Here is a 21,788-nt window from a genome sequence, read left to right on the forward strand (position 1 = left end):
GCTCCAGCCAGTCCTGCTTACAATGGCCATTTGTCCACACTTCCAGGGAGAAGGCAGCTTGCTGCAAAGGATTGCTCTGGGAAGGCTGCTCACTGCCCAGAAATCCCAGACAAATGGCCAAGTCTTTTTTTTCCCTCCCTTCCTAAGCAAAATTTCCAGGGGAGAAAGTAGGGTAGCATGGACATTTTTCTCTGGTTGAGGATCTGATGCCAGTTTCCTCAGCTGTGTTTGATGCAGTGGCACAGATATTTGGTTTCATTAATCCTGAACCAGTCCATCTGTCACCAGTGGAACAGGTTTCAAGGATTTATAGCACAGAAGCACAGAGTAAGAGCTCCCAGTCCATTAAATGGATCTGCTCACAGGCTTAACAGCAATTCCTCCATACTCCCCATCTGAAGTGGAGCAGTTCCTGGCACAAGAATGAATCAGTAACAGGCAGAAACACTACCAAGTTCTTTTCAAAGCAGCCCAAGGGAGTAACTGCAGGGGAAAGCGGGTGCTTCTTTGACTTTTACAATTCCTTTCAAAAACTCAGAGGCCTGCTGGAAGGAGCATCTAGTTCCCACAGACCTCCTTCCTAGATCCAGGTGGAACAAAGGTGGCAAAATGTTCTTGGACTCCACATGTGTGTGTGGCTGGCCACTGTTGTACTTATATTCCACAAGAGGCTCTAGGAAGAATTCACTCTGAATTAAAAGAACCAGCACTAATATATATAAATGTATCAGTCTCTCTATCAATCCTTCAATGGTTCGGATATGTTCTAATTCCTTATCTAGTCTTGCCCACCAGCAGTGAAGGTACCAGACCCTTCTGGATCTGAAGTTTGCCTTCTACAACCAGCTCTTTCAGACAGTGACTCCCTAATTTGCAAAGCTGCAGACTGTGTTTACTTTCTTAGTATTGCAAGGTTTTAAGTACTTCAGATTTATCGCTTACTGTCTGTTTATGCAGTCTGACATAACAAAGCTTACATCATCACAGAGATCCTGCCGAGCTATCTGGGGACAAGACAAATAAGGAGACAGAATCCAGCTCTCCTCCCGAACTCAGAAGCGGGATTCTCATTGACCAGTGCAGAAGCAAACTGATACATAGAAGAGAAAACAGCAGCCTTAGGATCCTTTTACTACCATTAAGATACATTAACAGATGGTATTAGAAATGTTACCTTTCACATGCTGTTTGAAACCACTTACAGGCAAGAAATATGGAAAGATGCCCTGCTGAGCAGAAGCCCCACTCTCTTCCACCTTGTTTAACTGACCATTACAAAAGCCAAGTGCAGTTGCATTTTGAGCCACACAAACTACACAGCCACAGCAATGCTGTTCTGCATGCTGGACCAGGCAGAGCAGGTTCCACTAATTATATCCTCTGTTTAGAGTTCTGCAAACTTTCTGTCACTGTGTCCAGGAGGGTTTTATCATCTTTTTCTTAAGAAAAGAGAGAGAAGTGCTGTAATCACTGCAAACCTCCCTATGTTTTGAGTGCAAATCTCACAAAGTGCCGGCTAAAAGCAACTGGTTACAATTTTCATAGGAAGTGGTACTTTGAGTCTCGAGAGTTCCCATTTTCATTCTCATTTCACTTCTCAATTCCCCTTGTTCAGTTCATCACTGTTCTGAAAGAGTCACTTTGGGTCTAACAGGCTTTGTGTCCTCTGTACCCTGCTATGGAAAACAAGATTCCCTCCTTCTGAGCTATAACTGCAGGAAAGATGTTGATGCGTGTTCACAGAGGTGCAACGATGCACTATGTGATTTGGCAAATACTACAAAAAGGCTAAAACTGAAAACATGCTAAGCAGAGGAATGCAAGTGCTCTTCCTTAAAGAAGAGAGACAGAAGAGCATACAAAACAGAGGAGACATTTATGAGAAACAGAGGTTTAGCTCCCATGGAATCAACACAGAAACCAGCAGCCGAGTCTCCAGCCCAGCTATTCGGAATCCCCAGATTTGCTCATCCCTTAGATCATTCCTTACTTCCTTCCCTTTCAGACCACCTGTGACCAAGTAAAGACCCTTGAAACCCCTAAAGAAAGTCTCCCGAGTCCTGGTCGAAAGGAGCTCCCAGCCTAACAAAGTGTACTTTCACAGCTGGAGTCCCCACAGTAGGTACACTGTCCCCCAGCCTACAGCACCCATCTCCAGGCAGTAACTACCCCATCTCCAGAACTCAAATCAGCAATAATATAGATCCTCAGATCTAAAATAAGCCTGCAATTAAGTTCAATTTGGAGTGAAAACCTGATCTCCTAAAGTCAGTTTTGCAGTTCCTTATCTCTTATTCTGAGATCTGCTCTCCCCATCTCACTCAGCTGCAAAGACCCCTAGCAGAACAGAGACCTTCCCAAGCGACTGCCCAGGTCAGGGCAAGGAGGAGCCTCAGGAGGCCCCAGAAACAAGGTGTCAGAGTCTCTGAAATCTCACCCCCTCCCAAGGGGCCATTAAGAAATCTGAATATAAATTAGCACCTCACCCACACAGTGCTTTTGCAAGCCTTGCTTCTTAGCTAGCTCTGCTTACAAATAGGCTGCTTTGAATAGCTTTGAAGAGTCATGTTCCTATTGTAGCAGTGCTCACCTCAACAAGCTGTATGTGGAAAGGCAGAAGGTATGTCCTACCTAGCAATCAGATCTCCAGAGGGATACAAAACTGTTCTGCCCCTCAGGCCTGCCTGCCTTCCCTGAGACTGGGTGAGCAGTACCGCCAGGGTTCTCCTTGCAGCCTGGCTGATAACGATGCCTGGCCAGGAAGAGCTTCCACTGCTTTTGGGGACTAGGAAACTATCCTCCAGCTGTTGGATATGGCTTCAAACTGTGGCTTTGGGGAGGAGTGTATTAGGGAGCCTGAGAAACATGAGAATCAGTAACACCAGGATGTCTTCAAAAACAATAAAGAACTGTTTTTGGTCTTTTAGGCGTGTGGTGGCTGGCTTCAGTGAAAGAAGTGTCATATGTATCCTACACAGAATGACAGATGAGTGCTTGAAAATCAGAGCAGGAAACCCAGCATGCACATCTTTTCCCTCTGCTGACCCACACTGAGCTACTTCTGCATTGGCAGGGAGAACAGAACCTTCAGGGGGAGGTGGGGGTGTGCGTGTGTGTGCTCAGCAGTTGCCAGCAGGCTGTCCAGAAGCAATGATCACAGACAAAAATAACCGTAAAAGATCTTTCCAAATATAGACCCATCATTATTGGTGCTGTATCAGTTTCATTTCAAGCTGTGCCTGACAGTGTCTCGTTCCTTTTAAAAGAACAACAACAGGTACTATGGGACTAGGGCCTTTTCTCTAAAAAGGGAAAATGTGGAAAACAGTTTCATGTCTGACAAAAGGATGGAGAATTCTTGCTCTCCATGTTTAACCTTGAAGGATCCCTGGTTAATCATAAGTAGAGTGAGCTCACCAGGGGCTGCTGGAACTCACAGGACAGAGCAGTTTCAAGGCACTGCTGTACATATTGTAAGACCAGTCTGCAAGCTGCAAGTTTGGGCACCATGACATGGGGAAACCGTGTGTGGATTGTGCATTACTGTTAGCAAACCTTCACCCTATGCACCTGGAAGCGTTCAGTTGCACAGGACCAATTTGAGCCAGCTGGAACCAGGTTGCTGTGTTACAACCTGATTTAAAACTTCACTAGGTGGGAACTTCTGACATAGAAAAAAGCAGGGAAGGGAGAGGGGGACATAAATGTCTGTTTTTAATTAATTCATTAATTGTATCTTGGAAACGTTTACTAGCTTTTATACAATGTTGGCAAAATCCTGCTATTTCACAAAGGAAGAGAACAGATCTAACCAGTGCAGTCTCTGTGGTATATGTAAGAAAAAAAAAAGCACAAAGCTACTGTCAGAATACATCAGTTGACTGACTGGAGGTGTTAAGTATTGCCACAGGTGCAGGGCAGGCCTGGTTACATACTGAGAAATAGCCATATTTGCTTTTGAGACACCTAAGGAATTCATGAGACTTGTTAGCCAAAATATGCCATTTTAAGGGACCCAATACTGCTTCAGGCAACTGAAGGCAAATCTTCAGAGGAAGTCAACATCAGTTAGGCTGTTTTTTGGATATGAAGATAAGTTCTTAGAAACAATGTAGCCCTTGCAGCATCAGCTGCAGTACCTACGGGGTTATTGCTTCCTCCATGTGCAGGCACAAGAGTCGAACTGACCAGAGAGGTGTGATCCACACTGCCAATCTCAGTAATACAACTTGCCTTGGAAAACTGCAGAGTATAAACTATACTCAAAGACATAAATCTACTGCTGGTTACCCAATCTGAAGGAAATCATGCCCAGTGAAGCACAGCAGCTTCAGAACTGACTTACCAGAGATGGTCAACTTACAGCTGCAGGTTGTCGGGATCCTTAGTAGGCAGATGCCACTTGAGCTGAATCACAACTCAGACTTACATGTGATGCTAATCTTGCCCTTGTACAGGTCACTCCTGGATGGGGGTTGTTGATGAAAGCACAGTTGATGGTGCAGACTCTGCCCTGACTCATGGTGTGGTTGGTCAACGAGGAGCACAATGCCAGCCAGTCCTTCTTAGGACACTCCTCCATCTTGAAGTCAAAATGTTCTGCCAAGGACACATAGACACCTTGGGCTGCTTTGCACTGCACTATCGGTTGGACACACAAACATACAGACACATAAACACAGCACCATCAGGACGGCATCTTCCCCTGCATAAGTACAAATCCAAAGAGCTTGGGTATGAGAGTTCACGCCCTGGGCCTTCTTTCCCCATGAGGGAAAACTCAGGAAGAGGAATGAGCAATACGCTGCACTACCCTCAGCATCTGACCAGTGTACCTATTACCCATGTAAACAAATACAAACTGAAAAGCAAGAAAGGAAGGAATCAGAAACCTCATTCTCCCATTAACCTGCTGTGCAACTGTAGGCAAGCAATTAATTTCTTTGTTTCTCAGTCTGTAAATAAGGTGTCAGGTTTTTGCTCCGTGGGGATATATTGATGCTTTCTCTTGTTAATGTCATTAAATTGTAAAGTGCTTTGGGATATTTGGCTCCCAAGGTGCTTTAGAAATGCATGATTAAATTACACCCAATTATAAACCAAACCAGGTGATCTTGGAAAGGAAGGGATATCGCTCTGCTGGCGTTGCTCTGAGGCATTAATAGTCTACACAATGCTCTGGGGGAATCATGGGGATCTGCATGGGCAATTTAATTTCCAGTGTCCACTGTAAATTTTCAGCCTCTATCTAAACACATTTTCTGAAGTCTCCATCATCTTCTTTTGCACTGGCGTGGGGTCCCATCAGGTAAATCCCCTGCATCCTAAATATAACACTGTAGGGCAAAATTCTCCTATGAGACCTCATTCTCAGGCAACAGCTCTATTTCCTTCCTTCTCCTTCAGACTTTTTCTACCATCTCTCAGGCTTGTGCAGATAAACCCAGTGACTCACCATTTATAATGATGAATAAGAAATCAGTTCACATCTGCTTGTGTCCTGCTGTCCCGCCTGAAGACAGGCAGGCTGTTACCAAGGGAATGTACCACAAGGCACAACCAATCTAGCTTTCTCCTATTTACTACTCTTTTAAATGCACTCATACACAGAAGCTACTGAAGCTATTTCCAGACCTGGAGTAAGATCCAGGCCTACAGCAATTCCACTGAAGAAAACAACCACAGCCACCAAAGTGGAGATGCTTTTCCTCAGCTGCTCATGTAACTGAAGCAATGTACATATGGTCTAGTTACATGGATCAAGAAAGGCTGATCGTTAAATAAAAATATGCTGACACTCAATTACTCATTTTAGTGTATTACTAATACTGTTACTTGAATGTATTGCCCATTGCTCTTAATGGGATTAAAGGATTTGTAGAAGCATGTGGACAGGCTTCTGAAGAAACATATGTATAAACTGGTGACACATGTTAATATATAGTTTGCTCGTTTTATATCCCTGTTTTAATAAACAAAATAGTAACAGGCCAGATGGAAAAACGGCTTGAATCTCACTACTCCAAGTACCTGCATACTGCTTTTCCCCAAACCGGGCAGAAAAATCACTTACCATTTTGATCTGATGAACTGGGGTGTGTTCAGTTTTATTTGGGACTACTGCTAATGAGACATCCTTATTACTGATTAGGCCTGAGCAGGTAACAACTGAACAAAGGAAAAGGCGTTTACCTGACGGTGACTAGTGAGTGTGCTAAAAGCACATCTAACATACTTTTAGGGACTTCTATAGCTCTGGCCTGGAAAGACTGTCATGCAATCTCCTACCCATGACAGATTTTTTTTTTTTTAATGAATCCTTTTCATTTAGGAAACAAATCCCGGTCAGACAGGAAATATACTCCAAGACAAATGACTTGTAAAGCCAGTATTCTGTTACGTCAAGACATGACATCACCACCGTCCCTGTACATGGACAGGCCCTATTGTCTTAAGCCCACTGCCCAGGTGGAGAGCTGAGGTGCAGAACCTGTTAGTGGTATGCCCAAAGCCAAAGAGGAATCCTGAACTTAGTCCACAGTCGTGTATACAAAAGCACCCTTCTTCCTCCAGCACTGTCATGAATGTTTATGCTTACCTTTGTCTTTGCAGATGTATCACAGCTCCATTGAAGCTCAAGGGTCAGACAGTGCTTGTTGCTGTAGACCTTTTCTGCAGCTGTGAACCATGTGGCAGTACTGACATGTTTCAGCACACCATGAGTCTGTTAGTTGTCTTCCTCATCTTCATCTGGGTGGCAATTCTGTTTCAGGGTCACAGTTTCTGGGATTTTCTCAGCCAGCTGTGGTAGGTCAGAAGGAAACTAAAAATTAGTCTGCATGTTTAAGTATTGGTTTCTTCTATTTGGGACCCTCCCTGTGTCCTTTTCTGGGAAAAGAAAAATTCACTTCAGCTCCTCCCTTCCAAAGTCTGTGTGTGTGTAGTTAAAGCACTTTCTTCCTTAATATCTTTTAGCTTGAGGAACCCGAGTAGCAGTTTGCCCTGTGTAATTCCCTTCTGATGAAAAAATAAGGTTGTTAATTTTAAAAAGCACTCTCTTGTGAAGAGACGTACAAAACACAGTGCAAAGGTCCCTAACCCCCAGCAGATTGTTACGGTAATGGAAGTCTCTCTAAGGAGCAAACTAGTCTGCCTACACTTGGCTGCACCCACTTGCAATGGAAATAATCTCACCAGACTGCCAAGGGGACAGACACTGCTGTGTTAGTGCTATTATGGGTATGTGCCCAATCAAACACAGGATGAGAAACAAGGTAGCATTTAGGGATGTCTGGAGCAAATACTACTTCATCCTTTCCCTCCACATTGGTCACAGTGAGGAAAGCTCAGTACCTTCCTTATCACTTGGGTCTGAACTGTGCTGCTGCCATGTTTGCGTCAGCTAACTGGCTCTGACTTTGAGCTAGTGCAAAGGTTGGGCTTGGGAACAAGGCAGGCAGCTGGCTTGACTTGGGAGATGCCACATAAACCTCATGCTACAGTTAGTCCGTTTGCTTGCCTTGAAAGCTGAGGGACAATAGCTGATGATAAATTTGTACAATTTAAACCGAGATCCATTCTTACACTGGTGCGGATTCTGCAAGGTACCACAGAGCCACAGCTTGCACTGACGTCTAGGCTTAAAAACAGGACAGCAAAGACATTGTCCTTAACCTCTCCAGATATGAGCTCAACATCCCTGTGAAAAGAAATCGTACCTCAGAAAGGACAGCATAAGGACCTCAAGCTCTGCCTTTACAACCTAATTGCTCCCCCTAGGTCACTGAAGGTTTAATCAAGAATGATTTAACTTCAGTTTGTGCAAACTGTAGTTGCATGCTTGAAAACTTCTGCTTCTGCTGATAAACCAGAGAGTTTCCTCCATGCTTTATGGTTTGCTGAACACTGTTAGTCCAGCTGCAGAGGGCTGGATGATGCAGCTGACAAACTTGTGTGCACAGAAGTCCCTCTACCCTAACCACCATCAGAGAGGCTTATAAAAAAGAGCTTGCCAGAAAAATAGCAAGCAGTTGCACGGGACTTGATGAACCTAAAGCACTGTTATGAGTTTTCTCCAACAGTCATCCTCTTTTAAATCAAAGTGACAGCTCATATGACAAAGGCCAAAAGATAACTGCAGCCTCCATAACCCTGCAGCTGTATTTCACTGGATGCCAAAGAAAACTCTAAGTGCAGGATTTCTCTTGTGACAGGACATAACACAGAATCTTACGGGCAAAGATGTATGAATGCACCCTGCCCTCCCAGAACAAACCATCCTGTGGCTCTCCAACCTCACAGTCAGATCAAACCTATGAGGGGACAGAAGCAAAACACAAGACAGAAAGAGATATTAAAAGATTAAAAAAGTGAAAGACTGCACAGAAGAGTGAAGCCGTTCTTCAGTCTGTTGAGTCAAGCCCGAAGAAGTGAATGACTGAGACTGGAAGAAGAAACCTTCAAACTGTTTCAGCAGAAGGCAGTTAGTGTAAGGGTTGCAGTGGGCTAAGAGCAATGATGCCAGCTATTTTCTTAATACCTGTACCACAAGAAGAGAAACATTAATGCCTCAGCAAACAACATCTTAGTAATGAGCACCTATTCACACCAATTTTAGGTGAGGAAGGTAGAACATTTAAAAATAGTTCATGTAAAAAATGAATGAGAACAAACAAAAAGAAGAGGCAGCTTTAATGCCTCATTAGATGATTTTATTGTCCACCTCCTGTCACAAACAATTTTGTACATCTGTTTCTAATAGGACTTGTCATACTCTTTGGTACAGTACTGCATGTTGCCATTCTGCACTAAAGAAGTTTGTTTGGAGCCTGCAGTCCCTCTGAGATTTTTTGGTGTTTCTCTCTTTGGAGATGTGGTACAAAGCCATGCTTTACAGACTGTTTATATAGTTCCAAAGTGGAGACTGAGAGGAGAAACAAGCATTTTTTGGTCACCCAGATGTTGTCTCCTGAGATTTCCTCAGTCAAGCGTGAACATCCTTCTACTCTGCAGAAATCAGTGTTATACAACATGACTTACGAATCATACACCTTTTCTTGCTGGCATTACTGCTGCTTAGAGCAGTCAGCATCATGCTTTGTCACTTGAGAATATCATAGGCATAATAAGTCTGATTTTCATAATTAATAATCAAGAACTCCTAAGTCCTAAACAATAAGGATTTAAATAATTTGCTACCTTGAATAGTAAGCTGGCTAGGGATTTCAGGAAATGTTATAAAATTTTCATTCTCAAGACATAATTAGTGTCTCTGAAGCATAACCTCTGATAATACTATTTTATCTTTAGCACGCTAGCACCTGACTGCTCGTCCCATTCAAACCCATCACCTGAGAGAACTATAATCTTGTCTCAGTACCACTGTATTTAAAACTAACTGGCATTTCAAACATGACAGTTTATTTGCTGTCATACTTACCCACCTAACCCATACTCAGACTACAGTATCCATGACACAAATTGGACAATCAATTGTAATCACATGCTCAGTGTGAGAGGTCAGTGGTGGGAGAAACAACTGCCATTATACGTGACATACCCATTCATGGGACAGCTCAGTGCTAGCCAGGATCACAGAATGCTTTTAATTTGACTGACTGCACAGCTTGTGCTGGCCTCTGCTTCCTCGCAGCACCCTGAAAACACTGCAAAAAGCAGCAGACCTTCTTGCACAATATTCCTTTGTGCAAGATGAATTTGATAACCCTTTACAAAAATGATGTATAGTTAGAAAACATAAGAAAGTAACAAGTGAGAGATGGGAATTCCAGCTGGACAGATACTGCAGGTCATACCTAGAGGTGGCATTGCTAGAATTCCTTCTTTGTAGGAGTAACTCCATTGCTTCTTCCATGACTTGGATTCAGAACAAGGATTTGTCTATGCTGCAAGCCTCCCACAGTGTTAAATGGTAGTAGAGATAAGCATTCTGGTGTATTTTGTCCATTCCTTGGTCCTCAGCTCACAACCTCTAGTACATATCTTGATGGCACAGCTCCCTGGTTTGTCTCCTGCCAGGCTAACAAAATGCTGGAGCTGGACAAATTCACCATGTGGAGGCCATTCACGAGTTCTAGAGGCTCCGTAACAGCAGGAGAGCTGTGACGGATCACTGTACCTGCAGGCCTACACTTGTGTATGTGAACATAGAGCTGCTCCTGTTTCAGGACGTCAAACCTAGAGTGAAAGCAGCTTTAGTAAACATGGAGCAAATTCTGTCCAACAAGATTATGCAGTTTCTAAAATGAATGCACGTACATACAGCCCTGTTCCAAGGCTGGCCATTTAGAAGTCCTCACAATGTTTGACATGGGACCATCTGAATTCAACCTGGAAAGGACACCTTTTATGAGCACTGACCACCATTCTCCACATATATTTGGGAGAGGTATCTATGCATTAAAGATCTATGCATTGCTTCTGTCTCTTCCTAGCTGATTGATGAGATCTGTACTATATTTCCTAAAACCTGTCTTTTTATTGTTTTGACTGCTTTGTCTCTGTTCTTATTTAATAAATCTCCTCTTACAGTCCTATGTCAAGTGGTTAGGTGCTATCTGAATTGCTCAGACAAGTCAATTTGCTTACTGGCTTGCAAGATACTGTTAATGTTCTTCAAGTTTATGTGCCAAGGAGTACAGTACCCCAGTTAATAGTCATTCTTGAAAATAGATATTGTTTTTTTTGACCTTTAGTCTACCTTGCAGCAGTCTAGTTAGGTCTCTGTAACACATAAGAAGAGTAAAAGATAGGATATTAAAAAATATGTTTTGAAGCAAATGAATAGGGAGTTGAGTATCCAAATACACGTTCCGCTCTGAAAGTCTCAGGCAAAATGCAAAAAACAAAACAACAGCAACACAAAAAAAACCACACTACCAAACCAAACCAAAAAACCACCAAACACAAAACTAATCCACAAAAAAAAAAAAAGTCAACTAGTGCAGCATGCTGTGCCAAACTTGATGCTACTGGCTTTTACAGAATATATTCACCTGAGCATAAAGGGTCGTGAGGAATATGGTGCATATGGATAATACATATTCTCCTAGGCTTAATGTGGAAGCCTATGCGAGTCTAATGCAAGCCTTCAGATAGGAGAAGAATCATGGCTTCAGGCATTAAATTGGTTTTGTGTTATCTTCTGATGTAAAGAAATCTGAATGCTTTCCCATCTGGGTAACTATTTAACCTCAAGGCTCCCACCTACTAAATAGAATTCTCTATTTTCTTAGTTATGTTATCTTCTATGCTTGGCTTTTCTTTTCCTCTAAATTACGTGCATCTACTGAGGTCCACTCCTATATTGATTAAAAGATTCCATCAATAGTTTAAGCAGTTTATTGATGGCTTCTGTTAGTCTTTTGTTTTTCAAATGCTTTAGTTCTATGGTCATACAAAGTAAGGAATTCTCTGTAACTGGTAAAAAATAGAATTTGTCCAGTTTCTGAGGCTACGGCAATCCTTTAGAATTTGTTTGCGATTTCAGTCAGTCCAGAATTAAGCACAGATTCTCTCCTACTAAAAATACAGTCTTAAGGGAGAAGGGAAAAAAAAAAGACGCAATTTAGGCAACTTCCATAAATTCTGCAAGACCCAATGCAATTCATTACATCAATACAGGCTGAAGTTTGCCACATTCCCTCAGACTTCAGTCATAAATGCATAGGTCTAGTTATAACATACATGTTTAGGAACCAGATGATAAATGCTGAAAGAAACATACTGATGGGATTCTTTGCAACAACAGGTTGAGGGTGTGCTGGGAAGTCCAGGGCCTGCATGGTTGATATCTATCACATGGAATTCATCCTATATCCTTCAGAAAACCACCCGTTTTGAATATGGTACCTGGAGAGACAAATGTTGCAATTAGACAACTCTCTAATCACCCATAAAAGTGTTCCTGAGTGGTCATTTATTTTTTCTAATTGCTTTTGGACTGAGAAAAAAACAAGAGGAAATTTCAGCTCACAGACTGCTGGAGAACAACATGAACTTAGGGGTCAAGGGAGCCCCTTAATTAAATCTAGCCTTCAGATCTCCAGGGGTCCATTTTTACATCTCTCGCTAAGGTCCAGAAGAAGGAGATAGAATTTCTAAGAATATATTATGGAGAGAGATGCATAATTTGCCATTATAATGCTTTCTACTACATTATGGTTTATAGCGCCTGGTGTAATCATACACGCTGGGGAAAAATATCTTCATATCTCGTCCCACTGACTTTAGTGGGATTTCCCATGAAGTAACAAACTCAGAGTGGCCAAGCCTTTCATAGTCCAGCCTTTAAGCAAGGTTAAACCTCCATTCAATTAAAAAAAAAAAAAGAGAAAAGCGCCTCTGAAACTGAATAATCTATCATAAAGTGTTTCCATTATTTACCATGAGTAATGTTGTTACTTTAAGGGGGATATTTTTGGGTAATGTGATTGATCATAACTTAATTAATATGAAAGTCCAACATTTTGAATGAGACAGAGGAAAGAATCCAAGAAAGTAACAAAATATTAGCAGAAAAGGAAAAGCATAAGTCTTGTTAGTCAGATGCTGCTGCTGATAGGAACATTCCCATGTGTTATGCAAGCTGTGCTAAGCATTGATCATATGGTTGTTATCTGATGGATACAAAAAAATCAGTCATTTGTTTAATTCAGTTCTGGTCTAAGTCAGGGAAAAACAGCCAAATTTGCGTAGGAAAAAATGTAAAACATAGATGCTTGAAATTAGGCACCCAAATTCACAGGTGTGACTTTCAGAGGTGCTGAGTGTTTTACCATCTCATTGCTGCTTGTGGGTATCCAGCTGTTTGTATTTGAGAGTTGAAAAGTGGATCTCACTTTGAACAGTGTGTGTCAAAATATACATCTTGCTAGATGCCATGATGACATTTGGTTGATTAATCTCTAGCTTTTCCTCTGGCTACATAAAACATAATAATCTTGGTCTGACCTTGGACTGGCTCTTTGGTGAGTGGGACCCAAAGATTGCTGCCTTTCTTCCTTCTTTCTATGATGTTGACTTCCACTGGAAAGCCTCCATCCTGGGCTGGGGAGCTCCAGGCGATGGTGACGGCTTCTTTCCTGACATCTACAGCTTGAAGCTGAAACATCTATCTTGAAGGCTCTACACAGAGAAAAATCAGTTTAGTGCAGCACAGACAGAATTTGTGGACTCCAAATTGTGTGCGTCTATGTACACATACATAAATACATACAGTAAGAAGTGAAGGAGGCTAACTTGCATGTTTAGGTTTATTAATGGCCACAACCTTTTTCTAAAGCCTTTTACTTTGCCATCCACTTCCCTTTATCATTTGAAATGGTTGAAATATTTCAATGCTTGCACTTATTCAAAAAATGAGCTCTTTCTGCAATGTGCTGCAGAGCAGTCCAGAAATGCCTTCCCTAATCCATAGGTGGTTTGAATAAAAATGAAAAAATGCAAAGTTTTAGGTGAGAACTTATGTATATTACTTTAATTTGGAAGTTTTCTGTCTTTCTGAAATGCTTCAATAGGCCAGACTCATTGTTTCTACTCTGGCTTCTGTGATACACTCTGATCCTGGGGAAAGGGGGATTGCAAATCTTGGGAGGTACAGCTTCTGCAAGGATCCCAGTCTGTGAAGGAAAATGGGCACAAGAGGTACCCAAACTATAACTCCTAGAACACAGTTCAACAGTGTTGTCTAACCAAGTTCGGTTTTGGCTGACATATTTTCTTTCTTGGCTGCAAAACAAAATGTTTTTAAGCATTCCCTTTTAAATTATCTTCTCTCCTCTCCCACAATATTTTCCAGAGAAAGCCACTTTTCATTTCTGCTGTATTCTACTAAGCTTATGTAACTGACACTAGAACAGAGTGTTAGTCAGTCCTCTCTCGTGGCCAGTCCATGTTGAGGGGTTTCTAAGTCCACAAACACTTGTAGTCAAAAGACCTGGCTATTTGCTTGATCCTGGCTATTAGCCCAGGCACGAAACAGCTTCTAAGCTCCTGACCTTGGAATGTCCCCTGAGGCACAAGGACAGCGTTCTTTTGGGGATTGGCAAGAAGGAAGAGGACAAAAATGATGGGAAAGAGGACAGTGAAACCACCTTAAAACAGCTGTCCTGAGATGATCAAATGCTTACCAATAGGCTGGTCCAGCAAAAACTTCTGTTTCAAGGGGCTCAGTGAGGCCCTCAGAGTTCACTCCACATATTCTGAATTGGTAGGCTTTTTCTTTCTCCACCTTACCCATAGCAAATGTGGTGAATTTACTTTCCACCACCCTTAGTTTGATGCAAGATTTTTCCCCAGCCCATCTTCTTCTTGATGGTGAAGTGAGTCACCTGCTTTCCACCATTGCCTTTGGGTGCTTTTCATCTCAATATAGTGCATTTTCCCTGTGTATTCCAGGAACTTTACTGTCCCCTGTGAGGGTTTTGGTTTGTCTGCAGTGTGAGCAGCTGAACAGAGTGACATGGAGAGCTATTATTTAGAGGGTCGTATCCTTTCATGGTGTAAATCATGTAGTTCAGGTAGTTCTATTGATTCCAGCAAAAGCGAACTGATTTGGTAACTCAGTCTGCCCCACAGCAAGTTTTGTTTCTTTTTTTTAAAGGAAATCTGAATTCAGACAACATATCTACCAGTGACTGGCCTGCTATAAAAAGATTTGGGATCTACCAACCATTCTGAGGTAAAGACTGACAGAAGCCGAGCCACAGACATTTTTTCAGATTCAGCACAAAGGCTCTACTGTCTTCTCTTGGACATTTTTTGGTTGTAACCCAGTCATTAGTTTTCTCCATCACCTCTTTCTCTGTCACCTCAACACCATCTCTGAACCATGTGACTCTGCACAAGGCAAGACTTTGCCTTGAAAGGCACCTTGATGCTTGCAGTATGCTCAGTCTTCGTAGTGTGCAGCAAAAAGCTCGAGGACAGGTTCTTCAATAACAGGAGAATCTGGAAAGAACAGAAGACAATTGAAAACTGCAGCTGCAAATACAGTTTGACATTTTTCCTGTGTCTGCAAGTTCCCAGCAAAGATGGTCCAGAGGTTGGCCCCTCATACACTCCTTAATGTTTTTAATGTAAGAATCCTGTATTTCATCAAAGTCTTCAGGGATGTGCAAAATTTTCAGTGTGTTTTGATTTAAGTAATTTCATTCTGTTTGTTGTTCAGGGAGCTGGCTCATCTCCTTTAGTTGTTCAGCTCAGCAGAGAAAGGGGAAGCTCTGGGAAACATCAAGCCCCCAAAGTTCCCCACTTCCTTAGGGCCTGGAGATTTGATTCCAGGCAGTTTCTAAGTTTTGAAGGTAAAAGAAGAAGCCCTTTGTGCTAGTATTCCCTAAGGCTACATTTAGATAGCTATGATCATGACAAAGATCATGGAATCCAAGTTTACTGCTTGTAAACAAAATACTCTGTCAATTGTTAGAGTAATATGGGAAAATGACAAGGATGTCATGCATGCAGTAAAGGAAAATAACCAAGTTCCTAAATATTTCTGGTGTTTTTTCTTTCAACTGTCTTATGCATATGGTTTACAAAGGACAATCTTCTGCTGAAATAGTCATAAAAATGCAGACTAGAATAGTTCTGAAAGCAGGAAGTCAGCCCTCCTTATAACCAAAGCTTTGCTGTGGATGAGCTTTTACTGCACACAGGTTCGATAAATCTATATTTGGTGCTGCAGACAAAGCATCCTTACTTCTACATTTGTCCCACTGCCTGGGCAGTGGTATCTATCCACCTCGCCTTGATTCAGCAGAGAGGCTCATTTCCATGCTGCAGACGAGTCTGAAAGTCCATCTGGCGCCATCTGGCTGCCAAGAGCTGAGTAACACACATATTTATATGTAATTTCAGAAAAGGTGTTTTTCTTGTTGCTCATGACAACAACGCTTGAAGCAAGGGTTGAGGCCAACATTCTCGATCACGGATTTATAAATACAGAAACCTATGCTTAGTCACTTATAATCAACGACTGTTCAATTTTCTCCCCTCAGCTAACAAAGAAGCAGAAAGAAGCTGTTTTGCTCATGCAGACAGATAAGCCTGTCAAATGGTACAGGCCCGGGTTAGAGTACCTGGTGAAGCATCGGTTCTGCAAGCATTGTCGTGTGCCTTGTGAACAGCAGTAAGGAGAGGGGGTGACTACCTGCAATGGCAACTGTTGCTCTGTCCCTTGGCTGAATGTGTACCTCCCTTCTCGCTTCTCTCCCAGACTGTCAATGATGAGTTTGCAGATGGCTCCCTACTACACTATCTAGATCCCTCTCACGGCCATAATCTGACAAGCATATTGAGGCACAAAACAACCCGCATTGCAACAAACACCACCTGTGACCCTGTCCCTGAATCCTCTGATCAGCTTCCTCCTCTAACACAACTAAGGGGTCAGGATTTCTAACTCCTTCTCTAACAAAATGCTCTGTGATATATGGACAGAATGAATTCAGTGTTACGTGGACAGGAGGATCTGCAAATCTGCCTCCAAAAGCCACACGTGGCATTCAATGAAGGGTGAGCATTAGCATGCAAAGGATATGCTTACTGATTACACTGAAAATCTGAGACTTGGTGAGGGAGAAGGGTGGGTGGTGAGAAACCAGCCTTCTGGGAATGAATGCAAGTACCCAGGCTGAGAAAATGGGTTAACAAACATGAAAGCATCTGTACAGGAAACTGGGAAGGAAAAAAAAAAAAAGCCAAGATCCAAAGCCAAAACTTACTAAGATCAAGGCTGTAGAAGACTGGGAAGGGCCAGATCAGTTCTTGCCTGCTCTGTCCAGCTGTTTGTCCTTAGTTAAAGGCCCCTTACCAAAATCAAGCCAAATCCCACAGTAGCTATACTGGAGAACTCCCCATTAGGGTTTTGCAGCTTTTCTTTATACTGACAACACCAGGGGTATTTTACCTACTTGCCATCCTTGAACCACACTCCTTCCACCTTCTCATCATTCAGGATGACGCAGAGTTCGGCAGGATCCCCAGTTAGAACAAGAATATCACACATACACCCTTCACAGTGGCAAAAGCACCTGGAAGAAATGCCAGTGGGAGCATGTGAACAGAACGATTGTGGACTGAGCATTTAAAACACCAAGGAGGTATTTACAGAAGGGAGACCTCATAACAAAATGGACAGGCCCTCAGGATGAAAGCTGTTATCTCTGCTTGGTGAATTGGATGTCAAGGGAAGAAAGGGGGGTAAAGAAAGACTCTTGTTAATTAGTTTTTACCCTTCTTTCTGGGTATCCACTAGAGGGATACAGCTCTAGGAACCCAAAAGCCAAAGCAGAAAACAGCCTCTTGGCACTGCTCTGGACCCTTAGCTGATCCAGAAGAACTTTCAAACCAGATGAACGTTTCTGCTACTACCTACAGAATATTTGTATCTGAACCTGAACTCTGCACATGGAAGCGTAAGTCTGTAACTAAGACACCAGACTGCAATTCCATTGTGCACAGGATGGTAGGAGCCCCTGGAACCACTGCATAGAAAGGTGGCTCAGACACAGCTTTCCATGTTACCTGTACCACAGAAGTGGTTTCTTCTCTGGAGGAGAGGTCAGAGAAGGCCCCTGCCCCAACCCTGTCCCTTCAGGCCATCCTGATGGGCACTCACATACCAGGCCTGGTACCCATTTTCCAGAAGCCAGGGTTTTTTGCTGCCCATCACCATCACCAGCCATACTCAACCTTGGCCCCAGACTCCTCATGAGGCTGCACACCTGGAAAGCCCAGCACTGGGGATGCCACTGGGAAACTGCTCCTTTCTTCTGGCCTGTTTTGGGAAAACAAAATGAGACATGCTTGGCCAAAATGCTATTAATACTGTGACCTCCACCCAAGTCTGTGCATCAAGTCAAGCTAGCATTTGTGGGGCATCATCTGATGCAGAAAATGCCTAGCTATTAGGAAGAGACCACCCTCACAGCGACAGCTGTCAGGGGTGGGCGCTAGGACAGATCAATCTTCCACATGAACAAACTGCCTAAAATCTGCCTGATTTCACATCTGAGCTGCTTTTGGCCCCTGAGGGTTCATTAATATCATCATGCCAACTGAATAGTCAGGTGTTTCTGAACTTGTGAAGGATACACTAATACCATTTTATTGGCCTTTCAAGCAGTTTATTTTAAAATAGTCTTAAAACACTGCATTTTTCATGGAAGGTATCTGGGCATACTCAAAGCTGGTCCACAGCTAACAGAAATCATCTCAAATACTAACAGCCACTGAAATCCACACACTGCGAAGAAGAACTTAGAAATTCTCCTTCAGTCTATGCCAAGAGCATGAAGCTAAGCTTGCCAACCTTCCCTTTTAACAGCCATGTGTCCTTATAGAAAGTTCATAGATAAAAGCTTACAGCATCAATAACGCTACTGCAAAATTAATTCACAAAACAAATGTGATATTAAATATTTACTATACCAACAGCCTCACGTTGTGCTGCTGGTCTTCAGCAGACTGCAGTCAAACATCCCATGGGTCACTTCAAAGAATCAGGATGAGAATTCATTATGACAATCCTGGCTAAAATAAAAAACATCATATTTTACTAGGCTGGTTTAGGTGGCATGTGCAAGAACTTAAAAGGAAGATTTACTCCTTTATGTGTCTACCACTTTGTACAGCAAAGGGAAATCCTTAATTATTACCTTCATGCTACCAAGACAAAGCACACACTAATGGCTTATTCCACATTAAACAATAAACAGACTGCAGAGCAGGGTTATCTCACGTCAGTTTCCTAGCTGTTACAGCAAAGCAGCACTACTACTCTGCAATGAAAAACAGTGCAAAGGCTACTGTTCCTCTTCCTCTCTTGAGCCAAGCACACTTACCATCTTCAGTCAGACTGCCACTGATGTACCGCTCATTAGGGTCACTGTCTTGCACAGCAATCAATGCCTGTGCAATCTCTTGAATCACTCAGTCCAGCAGCATTAATGATGAGCTCTGCTCTCTTCCCTTCATGCTTATTGGTGTACTTAAGTGACCTCTCAATCACCCATTCATACTTCATCCCCTTTAGGGTGACATCTTTGGAAGTCAGCACGCGCTCCAGGCAGGTTTTTCCCTTTTTCATCTTGGGTGCTTCTCAGGTTCGCTGACGAACTGAATTGTAACAGCTAGGAAAGGGGAGGGGATTGGCAACAAGAAATGGCATGTATCAGCAAATACCTTATAAATCAGAACAGGTGGCTTTGCTTTTGCAGGATACAGCCCACGTTCCTACACAGGAGAGATTCCATGCTTGGGACTTTACTTCCAGGGTGAAAGAGGCCCTGATGCTTCTCTGCTTGCCCATCTACAAACCAGCTGTATAACACTGCAGCTTCCAGTTCTCTCAGCCCAAGTTCTGGGGCTTTGCACTTTAGCTGTATGGATTTTGCAGCTCAAAACTTGCTAATCTTGTGTTTGATTCACCCACAGCCCAAAGATGCTTACCTTGTGTTACTTACGATTGATGAAGAGGGGAGCTTTCTGCACTAGATCTTCAGTCTCAACACTGAGTGCTCTAGGGCCACTGGACCTAATTGTGGACCGATCCGTCATCAGTAGAATGCCCTCATACTTATCATCTTGGTTCAACTCTTGCCCGTTTTACTTCCAGGTGAAGCTTGGCATTTTGTTTGGCAGGCAGATTTCAAATACTGTTGTCAGCCTTTCTTTCAGCCCTTTTGGTTCTGTTAGGAATGTTAGGAGCTCACCTGTTAAAATACCAAAAAGACAAATACTCATTTTGTTTTGGCTAGTTCCTGACCTTAGATTTCCTGCACTAAATAGTGAGACTTCAGTGAAGTCAGTTTGATTTCTTTCTTAAATGGCAGCAAAAAGATCAATTCATTCCTTAAACTTCAGCAGAAATTAATCTAACTAATGTTCAATAGAAATTTCACGTAATCTTACAAAACTGAATACCAACGGACACATTATTTTTCCGTTCAGTTCTTCTGTCTCAGCTCTGTTTTTTTCCCCTCTCCTGACTCTAGGTCATTGTAAAGTCAATGGCTTCAGGCAGCTGCAGATAAGATACCTGGAACCATTTGGCATACCTGGAACCAACTGGCAAGCAGAAAGAGGACTGCTATCTTTCTGCATGATCTGTCAAGGGTGCTGCAGTACCTGGCACAGGATTGCTATTTGGCTTAAGTAAGGCAAATGCTACCAAATACTCCGTGTCCAAGCCCTGCTACTCAAAAAGTTAAGTATTACACTTAAAGAATGGTACTTCTGGCAAAGCTTATCTTTAAAAGATGGTCCAACTGCAGTAAAAGGTAAGGAAGGTAGGCAGCATCACTTTTACCAAGTGCCAAAGTGCACTTTATCATTCCCATTTTTTCCACTAAAACTGGTCCAAACTCAGTAGTGACTCACACCCCTACCACACTTACGTCAGCGGAGAATTGGGCTTATTATGTGTAATAACTAGGCTTCAAACTGAAATCTGCTATCTCATGAAAGGTGTTTTCACATGGGTGCTCTGGTAATTGCAAGTTGGTCTATGACTTGAACAATGTTAGATTTCTGTTTGAGCCTAAAAAGACCAGTGAATCACGATTGTTACAAGGATGTCTAAGAAAAGAAAGCAGGTCACAGTTTGGCCCACCAATTTTGACATTCACATTTTTTTCTGCAGATGTTGTCTTTGTACACAGAACCTCCCATATCCCATAACAAACATCACCTATCGCTCTGAATATAACAGAGTTTCTTGCCAGCCTCAAGAAAATTGTGGATGCCCAGGTATTTTTCATTCATGTTGGTAACGCACAGCATATATTTCTTACCCATCTGCTTCATATTTTTCTCAGGGAATACTGGGAACACAAAGGCTTTGCCCCATAATAAGCAGAATGCCTGCACCTTTGAACACATTCTTTTTGTCCAGTGGACACAGCAGGCAGGACACACAGTGCTGCTTAAAGGACACCTAAACCCAGCAGGGGGTAGCACAGTGAATAAAGTCCAACCTTGGTCTCCTTTTTAGTAGGAAATCAACAAACCATTGTCAGCAAATGCAGCTTTGCCCCAGGCAAGTCAGCCTGTTAGAGATCTAGTCTCCAGTATAGCTGAATGAATACCCAATCATCTGAGAGGCATCCTGTATGTTGCAGTTACTCTGGTCAAGGGCATTTGAACATGTATAATACAACAGTCATTTCTGTGAATAAGATCTTGTCTGCAATATTCATATTTGGGTTATTTCATTAACATTTAATTATTTCATTCATTGTTTATCCTAAGGAATACTGGATTGAAGACCTTGGCTAGACTATCAGGATGCAACATTAACATCAAGAACCTGATTTGACATGAATTTAATCTGTAGTGAGAGATCTTCCTACAGACATGATTGACAGAGAGGTTCTGAAGACATTTTTACCTTGTTGAGATTTGGCACAATTCTTTCACGCTCCTTTAAAAATCCACCTTCGAAAGTCCTGCTGCAAAAAATGTAGACGTGTATCCTACCTGGGATGTGGAACTGCTTTCTTCCACAGCTGTCTTTTTGGATGTAGGCTTTTTTTTGAGGTCTTTTATCTCTGTCAAGAGTCTTGGGTGCTGTGACAGATGTTGTAGGCCATTTTATGCACTTTTATGCAAAGGACAGTTAGTCACTGTGGACAGAAAAACAAAAGTATGAATGGAAATGAACATTTAAACTGTCCTGAAAGCAGACAGTGCCACCAACCTCAAACTCCACTTTCTTCTTCATCTCTTTCAACTTTTTTGAGAAGCCCATGGAAATCAGGGAACTTGTA

General features: G+C 42.4%; 1 protein-coding gene across 1 annotated transcript in view; it reads right to left on the reverse strand.

Moving 5' to 3' along the window:
• The window catches only part of IGSF22 (immunoglobulin superfamily member 22), a 57,204-nt gene that overhangs the window by 24,279 nt on the left and 11,137 nt on the right, over positions 1-21,788 (reverse strand). Inside the window, 18 exon segments of the mRNA XM_083840292.1 lie at positions 4,346-4,641; positions 6,599-6,802; positions 7,585-7,699; positions 9,816-10,197; positions 11,747-11,871; positions 12,973-13,132; positions 13,670-13,683; positions 14,151-14,160; positions 14,162-14,320; positions 14,322-14,377; positions 14,963-14,970; positions 16,932-17,051; positions 17,713-17,797; positions 18,446-18,457; positions 18,781-18,800; positions 18,909-19,122; positions 21,646-21,757; positions 21,759-21,788. Coding sequence (XP_083696418.1) covers positions 11,828-11,871; positions 12,973-13,132; positions 13,670-13,683; positions 14,151-14,160; positions 14,162-14,320; positions 14,322-14,377; positions 14,963-14,970; positions 16,932-17,051; positions 17,713-17,797; positions 18,446-18,457; positions 18,781-18,800; positions 18,909-19,122; positions 21,646-21,757; positions 21,759-21,788 — 1,044 coding nt within the window. The 3' untranslated portion in view covers positions 4,346-4,641; positions 6,599-6,802; positions 7,585-7,699; positions 9,816-10,197; positions 11,747-11,827.

The sequence above is a fragment of the Anser anser genome, assembly GCF_964211835.1.
Source record: "Anser anser genome assembly, chromosome: 5".
Classification (NCBI taxonomy): Eukaryota; Metazoa; Chordata; class Aves; order Anseriformes; family Anatidae; genus Anser; species Anser anser.